Raw genomic sequence first — 22,090 nt, 5'->3', positions numbered from 1 at the left:
ACCACCTCAAACTCAATGCTATGAAGACTGAGTTCCTCCTAATCTCACCTCCCACGAAAATATCTTCCGCACAAACATGGCTTAAGCACCTCACAGCACTCAATGTCCAACCGACCATTGTGGACTCAGCAAAATCCCTAGGCATAACACTCGACACCAACCTCAACATGCAGCAGCATATCAGCAAGGCTACTAAGGGGGCGAACTTCCAGATAAATACCTTGAGGAAACTGAAACCCTTCCTCCCAGCAAAAGACTTCCAAACAGCAGTACAAGCTCTAGTCATCCCTCGCATAGACTACGGCAGCGCGGCCCTTTGTGGCCTCCCCCTAACGACAACTGCACCCCTCAGAGCGTCACTAAATGCGGCTGCAAGACTCATTACTGGTTCAAAAAACATTCACATATCTCCCCTGACTTCAAAGCCTTGAACTGGCTGCCTCTTGAAGCCAGAATTCAGTTGAAAATTGCCTACATGACGCACAAGGCTATACACCTGAAATCACCCAGCTACCTCACTCATAAGTTGACAATGTCCGGTGGGTCCAGAGCTACCAGGAGCACAAACAATCTTCTGTTGAAACCGCGAAGATTCCGGAAGGAAAAAATGTACAAACGCTCCTTCTCTGGAATGGCGCCCAGGATCTGGAATGCACTTCCTCCTGAAACGAGGCTCATCTCTTCCTCCCTTTTTTTTAAGAAAGAAGTCAAAAGTATCCTTATGGCTAAATACACTTGAACAATTTGTTTGATTTTTATTGCGAACAATATTATCAGTATTCTGTTATGATACAGCCTATGTATTCCTATGTACGTGTGTCTGGACTTATATTAGTCTAAAGTGCTTAGATCCTTGCTACCTCATATCAGTTTTTTATCGATTTCGGTATTATTCACAACGTTTTGATGGCCTACGCTCCAACTAGGCCGTGCTACCTCATACCTGTACTATAAATAATTTGGTTTTTCTATGTACATGAACTTGATGATCTACCTACCTACTTTCCCCCTTGTTCCCCTACCCTTCCACCTGCCTGTGTAAAGCGCTCTGTTATCTGCAAAGATCTTGTTCGCGCTATATAAAACTCTCAAAATAAAATAAATAAAATAAATAAACGAAAGTGATCATGCCCAACAGATAATTATAATGAACATCGGAGTAAATAAAAATAAGGTGTACCAATCCGCTCAAGGGCATATTGGTACATCAAATTATAAAAAACTGTTTTGGAATGTTGAAAACAAAGAAATAATGAATGAGGAAGTGGAAAGGACCTTGGAAGAATGCTTCAAAGACACGATAGCAAAAACAGTGATAGAGCTATGGGACTACTTCACTGGGAAGCTGACCACACCGCAAAGTAAAATAAATACCAAGAAGAAGCAAAAACATAAAGAACCATCCAGGGATAATGAACACCACTTAAACCTGCCATATACAATAAGGACATTGAAGAAAGAACAAAACAGGATTGTCAGGCTACTAAAGAAACCAGAGATAAAAGCGGAAAATCGGGTAAATTTAAAGTTATTAAATCAAAATCTGAAGAAACTAATATGGGGTGAAAAAAATCAGGCAAAACAAGCAACGTGGGCAAAAGTATTCCATGCCAGCAAGCAAAAGAATCCAAGAGAGTTCTGGAAGATTATCAATAGCCTTGCTAGACCTAACAAGCAGGTAATCTCATCACTATTAACTGAGCAGGAATGGGAGAGTTTTCTGAGGAGACACTTAAATCAGGACACTCACACAGTCAAGACCCCTCGAAAAGGGACACGGGTGCAAAAAAGACAAATCTCCTTTTAAGGATAAGGATTTGGATACGCCAATAGCCATAGAAAAAGAAGAGATAATCAAACTTATAAAAAAACTGAAAAACGGCGCTCCTGGACCAAATGGGATACCGTTTGCTCTCTATAAAGAAAACCCAGAACTATGGGCGACCATCTTAGAGAAACTATACACAGAAGTTATTAGAACTGGAACCGTCCCTAAGTCATGGCCAGGATCTTTTAATAACTCCAATTTTTAAAAAAGGAGACTGGGCTCTTGCCGAAAACTATAGACTGATTAATCTTCAAGACATGGATGCCAAGCATTTTGCAAGAATTTTGTTAACAAAACTATCTGAATGGGTGAGGGAAACAAAGAAATTGCACTTAAACCAAACAGGCTTTATCCAAGGCCTAGGAACAACAACAAACATAATGGAAAGGGAAGACCACTCGGTCCCCCCGAACGTATGGATGGATGCCCGGATCCCCCCGGAAAACCATTTTGGGCGGGGGCGTGGTTCGGCTGGTATGCCCAAAGCGGCGTAGCCGGAGCACGCCCTTCCCGCCCAGAAGGGGTTGTCCTAGACACCCGCCTGGAAGACCGCGCCCAGGTGGGCGTACCCGAGGAGGGCCCCCGCAGACGGATAAATAGAGCGGGAATCCAATGAAGCGTCCTCTTGTTCCAGTGCTCGGAAGGCTGCACCACTCGTTGCTCATGAGCCCTCGACGGAACAAGCAGCAATTTTGAGAACTTGTAATCTTTGTTGTTTTTCTTTCAGTGTCAGGCGTGTGGAGGATCTAGGACCTTGTCGATCAAATCGGACAGAGTAACCGAAGGCATGTCTGGCAAAAAAGCGGGAAAGAGCTCCGAGATGGAGAAAATGCTACGCACCTTAGTGAACCGAATGGCGGTTATGGACCGAAAATTGGGTAAAGTGGATTCGATCAGTCGGGGCTTAGCAGAGGTTAAGAAACATATAGCAGCCCAGAACAACCTTGCGGGGCGGCCTAGAAAAGTGATAGGACCGGCCTTGCCGGGCGTCGCCCCAGAGGGTAGGGGGAAGCGTAGTAAGAAGAGGGCGGGTTCCGGGGAGGGCCCAGTCCCGGAGGTGCCCCCAGCTGGCCCAGTAGCGCCGGTGGACAGCCCGGTACCAGGTCCGGATGTGGGTCTACCAATCCCCGTTGTGATAACCCCGGTTGAGGATGATCAGATGCCAAACAACAAAAGAAGAGAGGTCTAGTCTGGTTAAGCACAAGGGTACCAGAAATTAGGAGCGAAAAGATAGGTGGATAGTATAGATCACAGCCACTCTAATTCAGTGGGATCACAGTCACTCTATTTGAGTAGGAAAGCCCTCACACACCGACCTGGTCAGTGTCATGCTTCATCATCGGGCCCCACCGAAGAGACCGAGTGTCTCTTCGGTGTGCTGCGACGCCAGAAAGACTGCGGAGCTGGTCGTGTGGGGAGGACGTGTTGTGAAAATTATAAATTTAAAAGTGACTAACAGGGTATCAAAAAAACTTTAATAAGTGATCCCTAAAGCACGTGTAAGTGGTATATGTGTCTGAATTTAAGAGCCAAGGTTATTAGGATTTTGTTTAAATTCAGCTAAATACCACAAGTTTAAAATTAATCAGTCAACATGTTTCTGCCTTTAATGTGGTATATATTCACCATGGCATTCTTCAGGACTAAAACCCCGGCGGTATGGACACTCTAATAGTCCACCCTAACCTGGGGACGTGAAAGTGAAAAAAGAAAAAGGTGAAAAAAGTGCTTAAAAAGTTAGGAGAGCAAATTGCTCAATCCAAAAACCCCCAAATTCAGGGGTGTATCAGCACTTTAAAAATGGGCGCTACTTGCACCATGGGTCTCGGGAGGGGGGTTGGAGCGCGCTTGGCACATCGCCCTCAGCGCTCAAAACCCGCTTGTCAACCTGCAAGAACCCTCTGAACCGGACCCCGGATCGTCGGGGTCCGGTTCAGAGGGTTCTTGCAGGTTGACAAGCGGGTTTTGAGCGCTGAGGGCGATGTGCCAAGCGCGCTCCAACCCCCCTCCCGAGACCCATGGTGCAAGTAGCGCCCATTTTTAAAGTGCTGATACACCCCTGAATTTGGGGGTTTTTGGATTGAGCAATTTGCTCTCCTAACTTTTTAAGCACTTTTTTCACCTTTTCCTTTTTTCACTTTCACGTCCCCAGGTTAGGGTGGACTATTAGAGTGTCCATACCGCCGGGGTTTTAGTCCTGAAGAATGCCATGGTGAATATATACCACATTAAAGGCAGAAACATGTTGACTGATTAATTTTAAACTTGTGGTATTTAGCTGAATTTAAACAAAATCCTAATAACCTTGGCTCTTAAATTCAGACACATATACCCCTTACACGTGCTTTAGGGATCACTTATTAAAGTTTTTTTGATACCCTGTTAGTCACTTTTAAATTTATAATTTTCACAACACGTCCTCCCCACACGACCAGCTCCGCAGTCTTTCTGGCGTCGCAGCACACCGAAGAGACACTCGGTCTCTTCGGTGGGGCCCGATGATGAAGCATGACACTGACCAGGTCGGTGTGTGAGGGCTTTCCTACTCAAATAGAGTGACTGTGATCCCACTGAATTAGAGTGGCTGTGATCTATACTATCCACCTATCTTTTCGCTCCTAATTTCTGGTACCCTTGTGCTTAACCAGACTAGACCTCTCTTCTTTTGTTGTTTGACATTTAACCGGGGATTAAGAGAGTGTCCCTGACTCTCCCTACCTCTCTCCTTGTTGATATAGATGATCAGATGCCGCCAGAACTGGCCCTTCAGTTAGCCGCATTGTTACTCTGGCTAAAGAAGAAAACAGGGGGGGCAGTGGCTGCGGGGGATCCGGCCGAAGAAGCCAGAATGATAACTGAGCAGTTACGGCAGTCAAGGGAAGCCGGGACGGTGAATGTTCCTTATGTTCCCCCATAGGTGGCACCGGGAGTGACGGCGGATGGCCGAGAAAAGTCAGCAGACACGGCGGTTGAACCCGGTAAGAACCCATTGCCAATGGTTGGGGAGAGTTTAGTGCCTTCGAGGCGGGAAAGGTTGGCCCAGCACATCCCGGCGGCCACGAAGGAAATGATATGGGGGGACAAATATATTAATATGTTTTTACTGTTGACCGACCATCGTGAGATAGAGTACGCAAAGACCCAGAAAGATTTATGGCACCCCAGCGTATGGCGGGCCAAGATGGCGGAATTTAGGGTCGACGAGACCATAGCGATCTGGGTGAAGGCCTTTTCTCTATTTACAGCAGTAATGGGGGAACGTAAACCTGAAGTGTTGCCCGATCTATCATGTTACCAGAACAGGATCATGGATTTTTATACAATGTACGGGGGAAATGAATGGAAGGGTTACGATGTTAACTTTCGAAAAGCTAAAGAGTTTGATGTGACTTTAACGTGGGATTGTCTCGACACGGTGTCATGGCACAAACAGCTCTTGCCTGGATCGGCGGGTACGTCCTCGCCAGGCGGGAGCGGGTCTGGGACAGTTCAACAAAGAGCGGCGCAGCCCTTTCGAGCAAGCGCCGGTAGGGAATCACAGCCCAAGACCGGCGGGAATGGGGGCAAGCTTGGGGTTTGTTGGGGTTTCAACAGAGGTAACTGTAACAGGCCCCAGGGAACATGTAGGTTCCGGCATGCTTGTCCGGGCTGTGGGAACTCCTCACACCCAGAAAGTAGCTGTACGAGACTCCATCCAGTTACCTTCGAGGGGAAGGGGGAATTGGATAAAATAATAAACAACAAGAAGAGACACTCTTGGTTGGTTCCACTCTTCAGTCCGACCTGCAGACCACTTTCTTTCTGGATCCTGAAGAAAGATAAATCTGGATTAGCCTAAACCTTATATCTCTCTCCCTATCTCTCCACTTCCCACTATCTCTCTACCTACCCTTAGTTTCCAAGGGTCTTGACTTCTCTTCTACTTCTTTTCTTGGCACGGATTATTGCTGTACTCTTCCTAAGTTTTTTCCTGTAATTCACAATGGTTATACTTATTATATCTTCTATTACTCTACCCTAGATCTTTTACTCTGAACTATTTATTCTCAACTCACTTTTGTCTTTTCGATATGGTCTGTTATCCTACGTGCCTCATTCTGCTCTTGGCTGCAATCTCCCTGCGAAGTAAGGACAGATAGAGTTATAGGAATTAATTCCTCTGATAATTCATTTTGCCTTTATCTATACTTTTAGTTTTTTAACTCTGACTTACTGTTTGCTTTTAGACTTGTCTATCTTGCTTTAATCCTCTTTTTTAAAAGTCTTCTACTTTCTGATTCCTCTCAGAACATTACTTGTCTCTCAAATTCCATGACTGATTGCAATCGTAATTTTGCTCACAATACACGGTAAGTATGCTTAATGCCTTATGCTATTTCGTTCTATTTAGAATATGCAATTTTTAAACTCTCATCTTGAACTATTGGTTTTCTTTTACAGATTCCCTACTTGCGGTTCTGTTGGTTGACTAGATTCTCGACTTGGTGCCAGGCTACCGCCGCTTCACAGATTGCAGTTGCTGTTGTAGCCTTCTACTGTTAATCTTGACGGAGTCTCGACGATGATATCAGGTATGAATTCTGTAATATGACTATACGGGCACAGTCGCTGTGCTCCGGTACACTAGGAAGGGGTTTTGGGAACTTCTAACCACACTGTTGTCTTCGCTGGGTCAAACTATGATTCTCCTCACGACTCAAACTCTAACGCTTCCTCTCAGGGCAATGTCCTCGGTGAAGTGCGCAGTTTTCTCTCATCACGCGCCTCACCTGGACTCTGCTGAGAGTTGGTTAAACACTAGACTGGTGACCGCTGTTTGAGCTAGCGGCCATCTTAAAGTTCCGTTTCCTAACATTCTCGGTCCAAGAACCCACAGTTTGTAGGTTTTTGACACAGCGACCCTTTGAGTGCGTTACTGCCCCTACTTATGCTTCGAGGGGCCTGACACCAATGTTGCAAATTTGTATATTCCCGCAATTTTATTGGACAATAGATGAGGAGAGGTCATCACACCATACCAGAATGAAGTCATTTCAGTCAAATATTAAATTTAGTATTTCCACCCATAATTTTATTTTCCCATGCACTTTTATTCCACCCAACAATGAATGTTTCAATAGTAAATACAATGTTAAACAAATTTGTTATTTGTCTTCCTCTTGGAGGTTCATCAGGTCAGATTCCCAGGCGCATCTCACTCAAGACTGTCATTGGCACGGGTTCAATGCCATGACTCGAGGATTCTTGGACTCTTGTGCGCAAGCTCAAGTTTTCAAGATGGAGTGCAGCAAGGTTAAACCAGGCCCAAATACGAGCAAGTAGCAAAGTCGAAAAGAAACCATTTTAGATATAAGGAATAAATTCATGCACTGTATACCACTTATTTCTACTCTATTCCCATTACTTTGTTTTAACTACAGCATTAGATATTAAGCAGAACAAACAGTTTAGTAAAAGCAGCAATGCAAGCTTAAGCACGTTAAAGCTTAGAGCAGCCATCTTTAGTTCTAGTGCTCTGAAGCAAGAATTCCCACCAAGCAGAAAAGACGTCATGTCACGGCAGTGGGACAGACGCATGCTCAGTACAGTTCCCGGATTGCGGTGGCCATATTAGGTCACTCGAGTTACTGTTAGTAAAAGCACATTCACAAGCTTCCCCTGGATGCTAGAAATGTCGTGTGGTGCATTATTAGTAAGACGAAACATATTGGTTAATGAATTATGCATTATTTTGAGAGGGTTGAGACCAAGCAAGTCGCTTTACGTGCGAAACCTTGCTCCATCAAAGTGTGGGAACTTTTTGGCACTTTGTGGTATATTGTATTTCTACCATGTTTGAGTTGCTCATGGCCTTGGCTGTGAGCAGTAACTGAGGCCTCCAGATTTCCTGGTATGAACTCTACACAAAACGTCTCATTTATTCATGTCCATAGAAATGTTTGTTGTCCACCATTTTACTATCTCTCTGGTGTAGGTGATGCTTCTCCCTGAGCCATGAGGGCTGCTCAACGCTGCACAGCAGTATGGCCGAATATCTTACAGAGAAATATCATTTGACATACATTTTGTGTTCTAAATGTCACTTACATAAATGTTGCCCCATTGTATGTGCTTTTTCTATTATCTCTAATGGGGTAAAAAACAGTTAGTAGATATTTAGGGCTCACTATTTTTGTCAAGCAATAATCTGTTAACTATAATCTGTCATCACATCTCAGTTCCCCTCTACCTAAACTAAGGGTACATGGCACAGTAGTTTAACATTCCTGTTGAGCACAAAAGGAGCTCGGAAGCAATAGCATGCCAGGATGGGACAGTTTAGCCCCATCCCTTTGGTTTTCTAGATTTTCGAACAGCAAACCAGGAGTGCTAGAGATTTTACCACTCTTTGGAAGACTTTTCTTGGCGCCTGTGTCATCCAACCAACAATTATATTGAGCCAAATTCCCAATTATTTTGCTTTAGGCGAAATGCAAGCTACCTATAATTCAGTCAGTCTGATAAACTGGCAACATCAATGCACGGAAATCTGTTCAGCCAAAATATCCCTTTCACAATGATGTCTCCTATCATAGTTTTTTTTATATATATTTTATTTAATATTTCCAACTGGCCCTCCAAAGGATAGTTTGCGTTGAATGTATTTTTAGAATCCATAAAATGCTCGCTTGCAAGAGTGATATCTGACAATCACTGAAATGTAAAAAAGAGAAACAACTTGTTCCCATTATATACCACAAAACATCAAGCATGGGTGGAACTCAGCCTACATTCGCAAATGAAAAGCACATTTCATATGTCTCATCTCCTTTATGACCTTCTGCGCCAATTTAAAGCATCATGGAAACAACAACACAGGAAAATAATCCTAATGTCTAATATGGATTTCTTATAATGAAAATAAGAAACATATTTTAAGTATGTGTCCCAACTACTTATTGCCAGTAAGAAATACTTAAAATACATTGCTAAAACCAAAGGCATTAGGACAATATCTGAAACTACTTCTTTGCGTTTCGAGGGACGGATAGGAGAAACCATTCTATTCCCCATGATATTTTTGTCCAAAACAGAGACAATACGAAAATGCCTGATGTGTTTGATCAGGATCACTGAAACAATATCGAAGGACCAAATATCGAGTACAAAAATTATTGATGTAAATATATCGAGTACAAAAATATCGACTCCCAATACTTGAACACAAAACTACACAAATATCGACTAAACAATATCGCAACAAAAAAACATCGAAAACAACATTATTGACCCTAAATAATATCGCCAACAAAATATATCGACTTTCAACACACATAAAGACAAAATCAAAAATATCAAAAACAAAAATATAGATCACTAAAATATCGCTAAATCAAATTATCAACTTCACTATACATAATAAATAAACAAAAATATCAGGAAAGAAACACAGTAAATCGTAACACAAATCAGCATACTTATATAAAATATAGCATACTACAATCAAACAATAAATAAACAACATTTATAACATATAAAAAATGTTTGCAATAAAATAGGTTCACATAACATAATCATAAAAAAACATTATACAGCTCACATTACAAAAGAATATTAAATAAAAAGAATGAAAAATAAATATACCACAATATAAAACTATTACCTAGCATCTACAAAACGAATCACATAACTACCAAAAAAATTCAAAATATCTCAAACAACCAATAAAAAACACCAAACAATTAAATTGACCAATCAAATCAACCAACACATAATTGAAACACTATATAAAGAAAGAAAACACACAATTAGATACCACTTGGTGCTACAAAACCTGAATATAAAATGAAACTTAGATTGCCCATCTACAACTATTCTTAAAGACCATCTAAGAACTCTCCCCCAACATGCAGCAAGCTAACTCACTTCTATAGATTCTCTAAAAAGGACAATAGCTAGCCAAAAAAGAACAACTACAGCTACACCACCTGCCCCAAAAACATTTGAGCAAGTCCAAATTCCCCCTGAACTAACAATAACCCATAATAACGAACCTTTCATCATATATGACAATGCATCTAAAGAAAGAAGAATTATAATGTTTGCTACAGCAGACAATATGTGAAATTACACCAATGCGAAACATGGATGATGGACGGCACATTCTCAGTGTGCCCAAAACCATTCTACCAATTATACACCATCCATGGACACTATCAAAACTGCAATATCCCCTTCATATATGCCTTACTACCCAACAAACAGCAAACAACGTATACTGAGGCACTAAATAAAACAAAAGACCTAACAAATAATTACTTCCCCCAAAAAATTATCATTGACTTTGAGAAAGCAATGATAAATACAAATCTAAAGACCTACCCTCACAGGGCAATCCAAGGTTGCTACTACCACTTTAACAAATGTATATGGAAACATATACAAAAATCTGCCCTAAGCACCCAATACTGCACTGACAGTACTTTTGCCTACCAGGTAAAAAAAAATAATTGCACTGGCCTACGTTCCAGTTACAGATGTTGCGTAACATTACAACCAAATAATAGACACCCCCTATTATAAAAAAAATGAAACAAAACTAAGCCCTCTATTTGATTATTTTGAAGATACATGAGTAGGGAGACCTACACAGATCAGAACACAGAAGGCAACCAAAATTCCAAATCCACTGGTGGAACGTCTACCTAAGTACACTAAATAATCAAGCTAAAAGAAACAACGCTGTCGAAGGATGGTATAATGCTTTCCAAGCAGGTACAGGCAGAGGTTCCCTAACCCTACATAAACGCCTTCAAGCATTACAAAAGGAGCAAAGCTACCAAGAACTCCGAATGGAGCAATCTATAACAAAAATAGGCCCGAAACTAACTAAAGAAACGAAAAAACACCTTACAAAGCCAAGTAACCCTATACCCAACTACCCTAGACCTACGATACCTATCTACGATAGCTAAAACAATTCTTTAAACATAACTCACATACATACAATATTCAAATAGTAAACATAAAATATACATATTAAACATTTTACAAACTGTAACAAAATTATTCGAATATATTTAATATATTTATTTAAATATATCTAAATAATTTCCTTACAATTTCTAACATATACCATAAAATTACATAAAAAATAAAACTACAATCCCACCCAAAAATAAAATTGAAAAATACTTACTCACTTTGTTGCTGAAGATAAACCTTTGTAACAAAATAAATCATTCTTTAGAAGTAATCCACCCAAACAATCCAAGCAAGATCATCCAAAAATAACACAAAACCCGAAAATAGTTCACAAAAACAGAAAAAATGCTCCATGGAAATGTAATATAAATAAAATTTAAAAAACCCATCTATAACGATTCTTCTCCATAATAGATCCAGCGATAACCCTTTAAAAACCCGAAAATAGTGTAAAAGATAATAAACACTCCTGGAAAAACCGAAAATGTTAGAAAGTGTGTCTCTAATATATTAAAAAATAATTGAGACCCTTTTTACGAAAAAAATGCAATCTTCTCCCAAAAATGACATCCACGTGAAGTACCTGTAAAATAGAAAAAAAAACATACCCACTCGCACACAATGCACCCCAAAATACAATTTAAAAACATTTTGAAACATAATACAAAACATTAAGTTACATTTCTAATCCTATTCCTACCTCATCAACAAACTAACCGAAAACTAGTAAACCGGAACCAAAACTATAGCGCCAGGATGCCTCCGGGTAGCAGTGCGCTTTACAAGACACACAGATTTACATTTACATTTACAAAACGATAACCGTAACTACCGCATAAAACACACACATCCTACATCAATCAATCAATCATAGCACTTGTATCGCGCGCTACTCACCCGGAAGGGTCTCAAGGTGCTTGGGGGAAGGGGGCCGCTACAGCTCGAACAGCAAGGTCTTGAGTTGTCTCCTGAAGGCGAGGTGGTCCTGGGTAAGCCGAAGGTGGATGGGGAGGGAGTTCCATGTCTTGGCAGCCAGGTAGGAGAAAGATCTGCCTCCGGCGGTGGTTCTTCGGATGCGTGGTAGGGCAGCGAGGGCGAGGCTAGCGGACCGTAGCTGGCGGGTGGGCGTGTGGAAGGTCAGGTGGTCGTTGATGTACTTGGGGCCCAGGTTGTGGAGAGACTTGTGTGCGTGGGTGAGGAGCCTGAACGTTATCCTCTTGTTGACGGGGAGCCAGTGCAGGTTCCTCAGGTGGCCGGAGATGTGGCTGTGTCGAGGGATGTCCAGGATAAGTCGGGCAGAGGCGTTCTGGATGCGTTGTAGTCTTTTCTGTAGCTTGGCTGTGGTTCCGGCGTAGAGGGTGTGTCTGTAGTCCAGCCGGGTGAACACGAGGGCCTGGGTGACCGTCTTCCTGGTTTCGATCGTAATCCATCGGAAGATCTTGCGGAGCATGCGGAGGGTGTGAAAGCATGAAGAGGAGACGGCGTTGACTTGTCTGGTCATCGAGAGGGAGGAGTCAAGGATGAAGCCCAGGTTGCGTGTGTGGTCTGTCAGCTTCAGGGCGCTGCTCAGGGCTGGGAGCCACCAGGAGTCGTCCCAGGCGGAGGGTGATGGTCCAAGGATGAGGACTTCCGTTTTGTCTGAGTTCAGTTTCAAGTGGCTGTTCTTCATCCACTCGGCGACGTCTTTCATCCCTTCGTGGAGGCTGGTTCTGGCGGTCTCGGGGTCTCTGGTGAGGGATAGGATCAGCTGGGTGTCGCCGGCGTAGGAGATGATGTTGAGGTTGTGTTGGCGTGCGATGGCTGCGAGAGATCTCATGTAGACGTTAAAGAGGGTGGGGATGAGTGATGATCCTTGCGGGACGCCGCAGATGACTCGGAACGAAACGGGGGGAGGCGGACTCTCTGTGTTCTTCCAACAAGGAACGAGATGATCCACTTCAATGCCTTCTCTTGGATGACGGTGTTGCTGAGTCGTTGGACTAGGGTGCGGTGGCAGACAGTGTTGAACGCGGCAGAGAGGTCCAGGAGGATGAGTGCAGCTGTTTCCCCATTGTCGAGAATGGCTTGGATGTCGTCGGTGGCTGCGATGAGGGCGGTCTCGGTGCTGTGGTTGGCTCTGAAACCGGATTGCGAGGGGTCGAGGGATCCATTTGTCTCGAGGAAGGCGGCAAGCTGTCTGTTGGCAATCTTCTCAATGACTTTGGCAGGAAAAGGGAAGAGCGAGATGGGGCGGAAGTTTTTGAGGTCAGTGGAGTCCGCTGTTGGTTTCTTCAGTAGGGCGCTGAGCTCTGCATGTGGCGGTGTTGAAGGAGGTGTTGATGACGTCTCGGAGTTGGGGTGCCATGGTAGAGTCGGCCTTGTTGAAGACGTGGTGGGGGCAGGGGTCAGTCGGAGTCCCGGAGTGGATGGTGTTCATCGTGCGGGCTGTGTCTTCGGTGGTCACTGCGGTCCAGGTGCGGAGGGTGGCGGTGGGGTGTGTTGATTCGGCGGTTGGGTGAGAGGATGGTGCGCCGAAGCTGTTGTGGATGTTGGCAATCTTGCGGTGGAAGAACGAGGCGAGGGAGTCGCAGAGATCTTGTTAAGGGGTGATGTTGTTGCTGGCGGTGCTGGGGTTGGAGAACTCCTTGACGATGCTGAAGAGTTTCTTGCTGTCGTGGGCGTTGTTGTCCAGTCGATCCTTCAGTCATTTCTTCTTGGTGGTGCGGATGAGCTGGGGGTGCTCGCGTGTTTGAGGGCGGTCATGTTGTCAGTGGTCCGGTCAAGGAGCCAGGCTTTCTCGAGGGTGCGGCAGGTCTTCTTGGAGTCCTTGAGTCCGTCGGTGAACCAGGGGGCCTTCTTGCTTCTGGGTTTGCTGGGAGGGTTCTTCAGTGGTGCGAGGTCATCGGTGCAGGCGGTCAGCCACTGCGTGAAGTTGCGGGCTGCTTCGTTGGGGTCCAGTGTGCTGGCAGGTGGGTTCTGGCTGAGGGAGGTGGTGAGCTGGTCAGCGGTGATCTTGCTCCAGCTCCTGTGGGGAACCTGTTGCGGGTGGTGGTGGGTAGTGGTTTTTCTGAAGCTGAAGTGGGCGCAGCTGTGGTTGGTCCAGTGAAGTCCGGTGGAGTGGCTGAAGTCAATGTGCTTGCTGGATGAGAAGACGGGGTCAAGCGTGTGGCAGGCGTGGTGGGTGGGGGTGTTGACCAGTTGCTTGAGTCCCAGGTTGGTGAGGTTGTCCAGCAGGGTAACGGTGTTGCCATCCTTGTTGTTCTCCAGGTGAAAGTTGAGGTCCCCTAGGAGGATGTAGTCAGCGGAGGGGAGGGCGTGTGGGCTGATGAAGTCCATGATGTCTTTGCTGAATTGTTTGCGTGGTCCCGGGGGTCTGTAGATGAGGGTGCCTCTGAGGGTCGTCTTTGGGTCAGTGTGAATCTGGAAGTGGAGGTGTTCGGCGGCGGTGTAGGTGTCGTTGGCGTCGGTTGTGATGCGGATGGTGTTCTTGTGGACGATGGCGATGCCTACCTCTGGTTGACGCAGTCCCTCCTGATGATCTTGTATCCATCCGGGATGGCTATGGCGATGTCGGGGGCTGAGGAGGCGTTTATCCATGTTTCAGTGAGGAACGCAATGTCTGGTGATGTTGTGTCGAGGAGGTTCCAGAGTTCGACGGCGTGTCTGTGGACGGAGCGGGTGTTGAACAGGATGCACTTGAGGTCGCTGCTGGGGTTTGGCTTGGCGGGCGCGGTGCATGTTCGGAGGCAGGTGAACTTGCAGGTTGTGCAGGTGAAAAATTCGTGGAAGCGTTTGGGGGCGGCCCAGCACCAGGCGGGGTTCCAGCTGGCATTGAGTGCGTTGAGGGCGGCGGCGTTGTAGGTCTGTCGGGTTGTCTGGCGTCGGTGGGGGCCAGGGGTCCTGGCGCTGGGCGCGGTCCAGGTGCTGATGGGCGCAGATGGGCTTACCTTTGGTGTGCCTTCGGTGCACAATCGGCGCGCCCGCTGTGCGTGACCGCGGGGTCACCATTTATGGCAAAGTGGGAGGGAGGGAGGAGCAGCTGGGAGGCGGAGGCGGGGAGGGCACAGAAGGAAAAGGGGGCCTGGCCCGCAGCACGGCGGCAGGAAGCGGGGAGCGGGGCGGGCAGGCACTGGGGGGCAGAGAGACAGCACAGGCAATGACAAAAATCAAGAACAGTAAATGGGAGACAAAAAGGTTAACAAGATGCAGGGAAAACAAAAAGCAAACAAAATGTAATTGACAGTACACGCAAATATGGCGGGGGCGGGATCGGGGAGCAGGCTCAGCAAGGCTGCGGGCAGCAGCGCGGCGAGAAGCACACACAACAGCTTTTGGCGGTGCGGCGCGGGGGTGTCCTGAGAACAGGTCACCAAACAATACCAAACAATAAAAAACCTACACACACTCCACAAACACTCAAACTAAACATATAACTCAAATAAAGAACTTAAAATTAAACGTACCCTTCCACAGGCGAAGCAGCCTCCAACCGCGAGTTCTTCCAAGTCGAAATTACCCAAAATAACATGGCGCGGTTACAAAATAGTCCCAAACAAACAAATAGTTCCATTTACATCAACATTAAATAACACTCTAAAATTATTTTACACATGTGACAATATACTGTAATTTATTTAATGAAAGAAAAATGTAACGTTATAAAAATTATTCCGATGTACTATATGTTATTTTCAATGACTGTACATTTAATAAACAAACATTTACCTTATAAAAAATTACTTACCTGACTGTATGAATATACAATACTGTTATTAGTATTACTAATATTTACTGTTTGTATAAACCAATATTTTACCTAAAAACATTATCAATGTATCTGTAATAAATATTATTATTAATATTTTAGATATTAATATTAATATCTTTTTTTTAAAGTCACTAATGTAAATATTATATTAATGTTAACTAAACCTACCTTTTTGTGTTAATGTTTATAAATATGTGTACTACAAAGAACGTTTAAAAATACTACCACAGTGTTAAAAAAAGTATAAAAAGAGTTGTTGTATATGACTTGTCAAATTAATCTTTATTTTTACATTAAAAACTGTGAAATAGACAAATAAATGTACACTTAATACATATTACTTTACTTAAAAATAATTGTAATAAATTATGTTTGCAATAATATTTTTTGAGACAACTGTGATAAAAATGTCAATTTTTTTAATGTATTTCATGAAAATAAAAATGTACAGATAAAAATGTTTTTAAAATTATTTTCTGATTTCTTATTTTATTACCTACTTTTTGAAAATAATAAAATATGAAAACATGCTGTGACTCTGATTAATCTATTTTTAATTACTAACAATTACAATACTTAATTAATATTATTATAATAATGTTACCATACAACATGAGTTAAACATAGTTACTATCCTTATATATACTCTCACAAAACACTAAACATTCAATATATTAAAATTTACTATTACCACTCCGCTGAACGTCAACACAAATAATTTATCATTCCCACTCCACCAAGTGTAAACTCAGAGAAGGTGCTAAACAATTAACCCAAATAAATTACTATTCCCACTCCACCAGGTATAAACGCAAGGAAGGTGCTGGACACAAAACCGATATAATCTACTATTCCAACTCCACCAACTATAAACTCAGGGAAGGTGCTGGACACTCAAACAATATAATTTACTATTCCGACTCCACCAAGTACTAACTCAGGGAAGGTGCTGGACACAAAACCCATATAATTTACTATTCCCACTCCACCAAGTACACATTCAGGGAAGGTGCTGGACACTCAAATAATATAATTTACTATTCCAACTCCACCAACTATAAACTCAGGGAAGGTGCTGGACACTCAAACAATATAATTTACTATTCCCACTCCACCAAGTACTAACTCAGGGAAAGTGCTGGACACAAAACCCATATAATTTACTATTCCCACTCCACCAAGTACAAACTCAGGGAAGGTGCTGGACACAAAACCCATATAATTTACTATTCCCACTCCACCAAGTACACATTCAGGGAAGGTGCTGGACACTCAAATAATATAATTTACTATTCCAACTCCACCAACTATAAACTCAGGGAAGGTGCTGGACACTCAAACAATATAATTTACTATTCCCACTCCACCAAGTACAAACTCAGGGAAGGTGCTGGACAAAAAAACCATATAATTTACTTTTTCCACTCCACCAAGTACAAACTCAGGGATGGTGCTGGACAAAAAAACCATATAATTTACTTTTTCCACTCCACCAAGTACAAACTCAGGGATGGTGCTGGACAGAAAACCCATATAATTTACGATTCCAACTCCACCAAATATAAACTCAGGGAAGATGCTGGACACTCAAACAATATCATTTACTATTCCCACTCCACCAAGTACACATTCAGGGAAGGTGCTGGACACAAAACCCATATAGTTTACTATTCCAACTCCACCAACTATAAACTCAGGGAAGATGCTGGACACTCAAACAATATCATTTACTATTCCCACTCCACCAAGTACACATTCAGGGAAGGTGCTGGACACAAAACCCATATAGTTTACTATTCCCACTCCACCAAGTACAAAATCATGGACGGTGCTGGACACAAAACCCATATAATTTACTATCCCCACTCTACCAAGTACAAAGTCAGTAAGTTGCTGGACACAAAACCCATATAATTTACTATTCCAACTCCACCAAGTACTAACTCAGGAAAGGTGCAGGACACAAAACCCATATACTTTACTATTCCAACTCCACCAACTATAAACTCAGGGAAGGTGCAGGACATTCAAACAATATAATTTACTATTCCCACTCCACCAAGTACTAACTCAGGGAATGTGCTGGACACAAAACCAATATAATTTACTATTCCCACTCCACCAAGTACAAATTCAGGGAAGGTGCTGGACACAAAACCCATATAATTTACTATTCCAACTCAACCAAGTACAAACTCAGGGAACGTGCTGGACACAAAACCCATATAATTTACTATTCCCACTCCACCAAGTACAAAGCCAGAGAAGGTGCTGGACACAAAACCCATATAATTTACTATTCCCACTCCACCAAGTACTAACTCAGGGAAGGTGCTGGACACAAAACCCATATAATTTACAAATCCCGCTCCACCAAATACAAACTCAGGGAAGGTGCTGGACACAAAACCCATATAATTTACTATTCCCACTCACCAAGTACAAACTCAGGAAAGATGCTGGACACAAACCCCATATAACTTACTATTCCAACTCCACCAACTATTAACTCAGGGAAGGTGCTGGACACTCAAACATTATAATTTACCACTCCCACTCCACCAAGTACTAACTCAGGAAAGGTGCTGGACACAAAACCCAAAACATTTACTATTCCCACTCCAACAAGTACAAACTTAGGGAAGGTGCTTGACAGAAAACCCATATAATGTACTATTCCCACTCCACCAAGTACAAATACAGGGAAAGTGCTGGACACAAAACCCATATAATTTACTATTCCAACTCCATCAACTATTAACTCAGGGAAGGTGCTGGACACTCAAACAGTATAATTTACTATTCCCACTCCACCAAGTACTAACTCAGGGAAGGTGCTGGACACAAAACTCATAAAATGTACTATTCCCACTCCACCAAGTACAAACTCAGGGAAGGTGCTGGACACAAAACCCATATAATTTACTATTCCCACTCCACCAAGCACAAAGGCAGGAAAGGTGCTGGACACAAAACCCATATCATTTACTATTCCAACTCCACCAAGTACAAACTCAGGGAAGGTGCTGGACACTCAAACAATATAATTTACTATTCCAACTCCACCAAGTACTAACTCAGGGAAGGTCCTGGACACAAAACTCTAAAAGAAAGGTTGGTAACACTCAGAAAATAGGGTGCTCAGCAAATCCGGGGTAAGTAAGGATCAACTGTCACATGGTGCTTCCGGGGAAAGGATGCGGTTACCAACATCCACTAGGCTCTACCTCAATAGGACCACAGAACAAACAAATTCATACCAAGCACTCTCAAAGTTAATTCTCTGTTTGAAAAGTTTGAAAGTTCCTTTATCTTGATTGACACAAGCACCAAGTCCAAATTCAAGATTCCATATCTCGGAATGGATATTCCAACAACTTTTATTTCTTATGAAGTACAATCATAGACAGTTGATATCTTCAAACGATGCAGCCAACACGTGTTTCGTCGTGATTTTTATATCCACATTGACTTCCTCAGGGCTGCAACCCAAAAGGAAAATAAAATCCGTAAATACATGGGTCCCACTCTTCAACCGTTAACACTCAGGCAAATAGTTTAAGAGTAAGTAATAGCAAAGGGTCCCATTGGAAAATAGAGGAAACTTTGAAAAGAAAAGGAAAACTACACCAATTACAAACATCACCCATTGTGTGTGAGACTATAGGTTGTCCATAACCAGACAAACTCAAAGAATAAATATCTATATATAGTATCATCCACTTTTAGAGTGGGCTTGATTATCTATATGAATCATGTTCACCTTTAAAATCCGTGTATTCCTCAAACAATTAGTTCTTGTCAGTAACAGGTGCCATCAGAGCCTGTGGGTGTTACACACCATAATCAGTTATAATGTCTAAAATTGTCCAGATTAGTTAAGACCAGGTCCAACATTACAAGCACTATACCCATAAAAACCCACATCCCAATCCTACATTTTAAAATAAAATTTTAATTTTTTTTAAACAAAATACATTTTTCAAATTGTAAAGTATTTTACATTTATTAATACAAATTTTAACAAAACTACCCACCCTATTCCCCTAAAAACCCAATCCTAAATGTTATTACAAATTAAAAAAAAATCTAAAATTTTAATATTTAAAAAAAACATTTTTACGAAACAAATTTGTAAAACACTCCCCACACATTTCCCTAAAAATCCACATCCCGCTCCTAAATTTCATTATACATTTATTTAAATATATATATATTTTTTTATAAAAAAATCTAAATTCACTTTTTAAAACATTCCCCACCCTATTCCCCTAAAAACCCACATCTAGCTCCTAAATTTTATTATAATTTTTTTAAAATAATTATATAAAAATATATATATTTTTATAACTTAAATAACATATTTTACAATCTAAAATCCGAATATAAATATTCTTACACTCTATATTTATAATTTCAATATTCTAACTTTTTATATTTTTACATTCGATATTCTGACACTCTATATTTTTACTTTAGATATTAATCACTTACAAACATAAACAATATTTTACACACTCAATATTAACAACTCGATATTAATACCTTCGATATTTTTTTTTACTATAAAAATCAATTTTACTTACCTCGATATTATTGCAGAATCGATATTCCTGACTTGATATTATGTCCACTCAATAAAAAAAACTCGATATTTAGACTGCATACCGTTTGATCATTCAGAAAAGCTACGGGTCAGAAAAACTCGAGCAAAGAAAAGAGCCATGAAGACGGCTTTGATCTCTTTGTGCCACCTGTGTTTTTAGAACACAATTATAATGCTTTTTACGTAGCATTAATCTTAACGGTATTAGTTATGATACATTGTAAAAAATGTTTTCGTCAGTTTTTAGTCATATCGTGAAAGTTAAAAAAAAACACAATATGTTTAACTCAATTCAATTTTGCGCTGATAGTTCAATCTAAAATCGAGTAATTAATGCAAAATTGGCTACTTTTTTTGCAAATCTTAAGACCACCCGTTGCAGTTTTGCATCACGTGTATTTGAAGATAAATATTGAATATTACTTGGAATTAAGTTTTTTTCTATGTCATTCAAGGGCACTTTCTAAAGATTAAGGGGGCTGGCAGAGCAGACGTGGACAGGAAGAATGGGGCACGGAAGGAGAGCATGGTGACAGGATTAGAAAGTATCTAGACATCAAGCATGGTGTAATCTTACCTGCGGCAGCCAGAATGTATGGATCTCGAAGGAGGGTGAAAAGCGCTGCACCTTTTGCACTCTTGAAAGAAACATGATATGCTGTTATTACAACCAAGCTCTTCAATGTCAAACTGACCTTATTCCCCAGCAATTGTTCTACCACATTTCCAAAAGCATCCAACCGCATGCAGTACCAATCCGACATTGCTATCATAGGACCGCTTGGCCTTTTTCTCTAAGGGTATGACCCAAATAAACCTTCCCTAGATGCTCTACTAGCATGGCTTTACTGCCCAATACTGCTGCATTAGCAGCTTGCTCTCTCTAGAACGTATATGACAAATATGATAAATTCCCATGAGGCACCCTGGTCTCTTAAGAGCGGTAGTTTTGTTCAAAACAACCTACTCTATCAGTTTCCACCCCTTTGATCCTTGCTTTCTTTCTGTACCAACCTTATCTCTCCATGGCGCACAGTACCAGACTGACTTACCGCAACATGCAGATTCTTACTTTTGAAGCACTTATTTAATGAGCGAGGAATTCGTACGTGTAGAACAGCCATCCTGAGAAGTCCAGATTCCTCAGACCCTCAGCTAACTTGTAAACTTTTTAAGTTTTTACAATCTCATGATGAAGCAGTAAAACAGGATTGTAAGTACTACTCAACATTATAAGGACCCTGTTCAGTCGTAAGACTATATGACATTGATATGATGATAAACTAATAGCAGGATGACGATATCTAGAACTGTCAAATTTCTGTCATTTCCTACACATGCTTACCCCACACAAATAATGTGGTGAAAAGTCCCAGCAATTATGAATTGAATGTATATTTATAATGTTCTATTTTAACAAATCCATGATATTATTTTGTGTTGCACCAATATTTATCAATGTTTTAATGAAAATGGAATATTATTTTTATTTTTAAAATGTATTTAATTTGTATTTTGATGGTTTTTATTAACTAATAACAATAAACAATAAACAAACATGCAGAATCAGACTGCAATCTATTCATTTTGTGGCCTTCCTCAAATGCAACCCTGGCATTAACTCTGTCCCTGCTGTGCTCGCCTAGTTTCACCAGCACCTATAATATTGATCTGATCACGCTTCTCTGCGGCACCAGCTTGGGTTAACTTGGCCACCAGGAAATTCACTGACAAGAAAATAGCAGAAAGTGGAGTGTGAATGTGACATTCAGGATGGGACACTGCACTGGGAAAATATGGGGGGAGTTGAAGAAGATGTTGAGTTCTAGTTCATGATGAAGTGGAGGAGTAGTAGGGCTGCCAAACACCATTAAATCTCAGAATGAAAAACCCAGTGTGGAAACCAGCACAGGTGACTGTGAAGATAAATAAAACCATGAAGGGA

The 22,090-nt window shown here is 41.9% G+C and overlaps 1 protein-coding gene across 1 annotated transcript in view; it reads right to left on the bottom strand.

Annotated features, from left to right (window-relative positions):
* The window catches only part of LOC147725140 (chromaffin granule amine transporter-like), a 353,689-nt gene that overhangs the window by 195,788 nt on the left and 135,811 nt on the right, over positions 1-22,090 (bottom strand). Inside the window, exon 8 of the mRNA XM_086967117.1 lies at positions 20,723-20,783. Within this exon, the coding sequence (XP_086823243.1) occupies positions 20,723-20,783 (61 nt within the window). The remainder of the gene's footprint in view (positions 1-20,722; positions 20,784-22,090) is intronic.

The sequence above is a fragment of the Lissotriton vulgaris genome, chromosome 4_1, assembly GCF_964263255.1.
Source record: "Lissotriton vulgaris chromosome 4_1, aLisVul1.2, whole genome shotgun sequence".
Lineage (NCBI taxonomy): Eukaryota > Metazoa > Chordata > Amphibia > Caudata > Salamandridae > Lissotriton > Lissotriton vulgaris.
The sequence above is the reverse complement of the archived record's forward strand: the minus strand, read 5'-3'. Positions and strand labels throughout refer to the sequence as shown.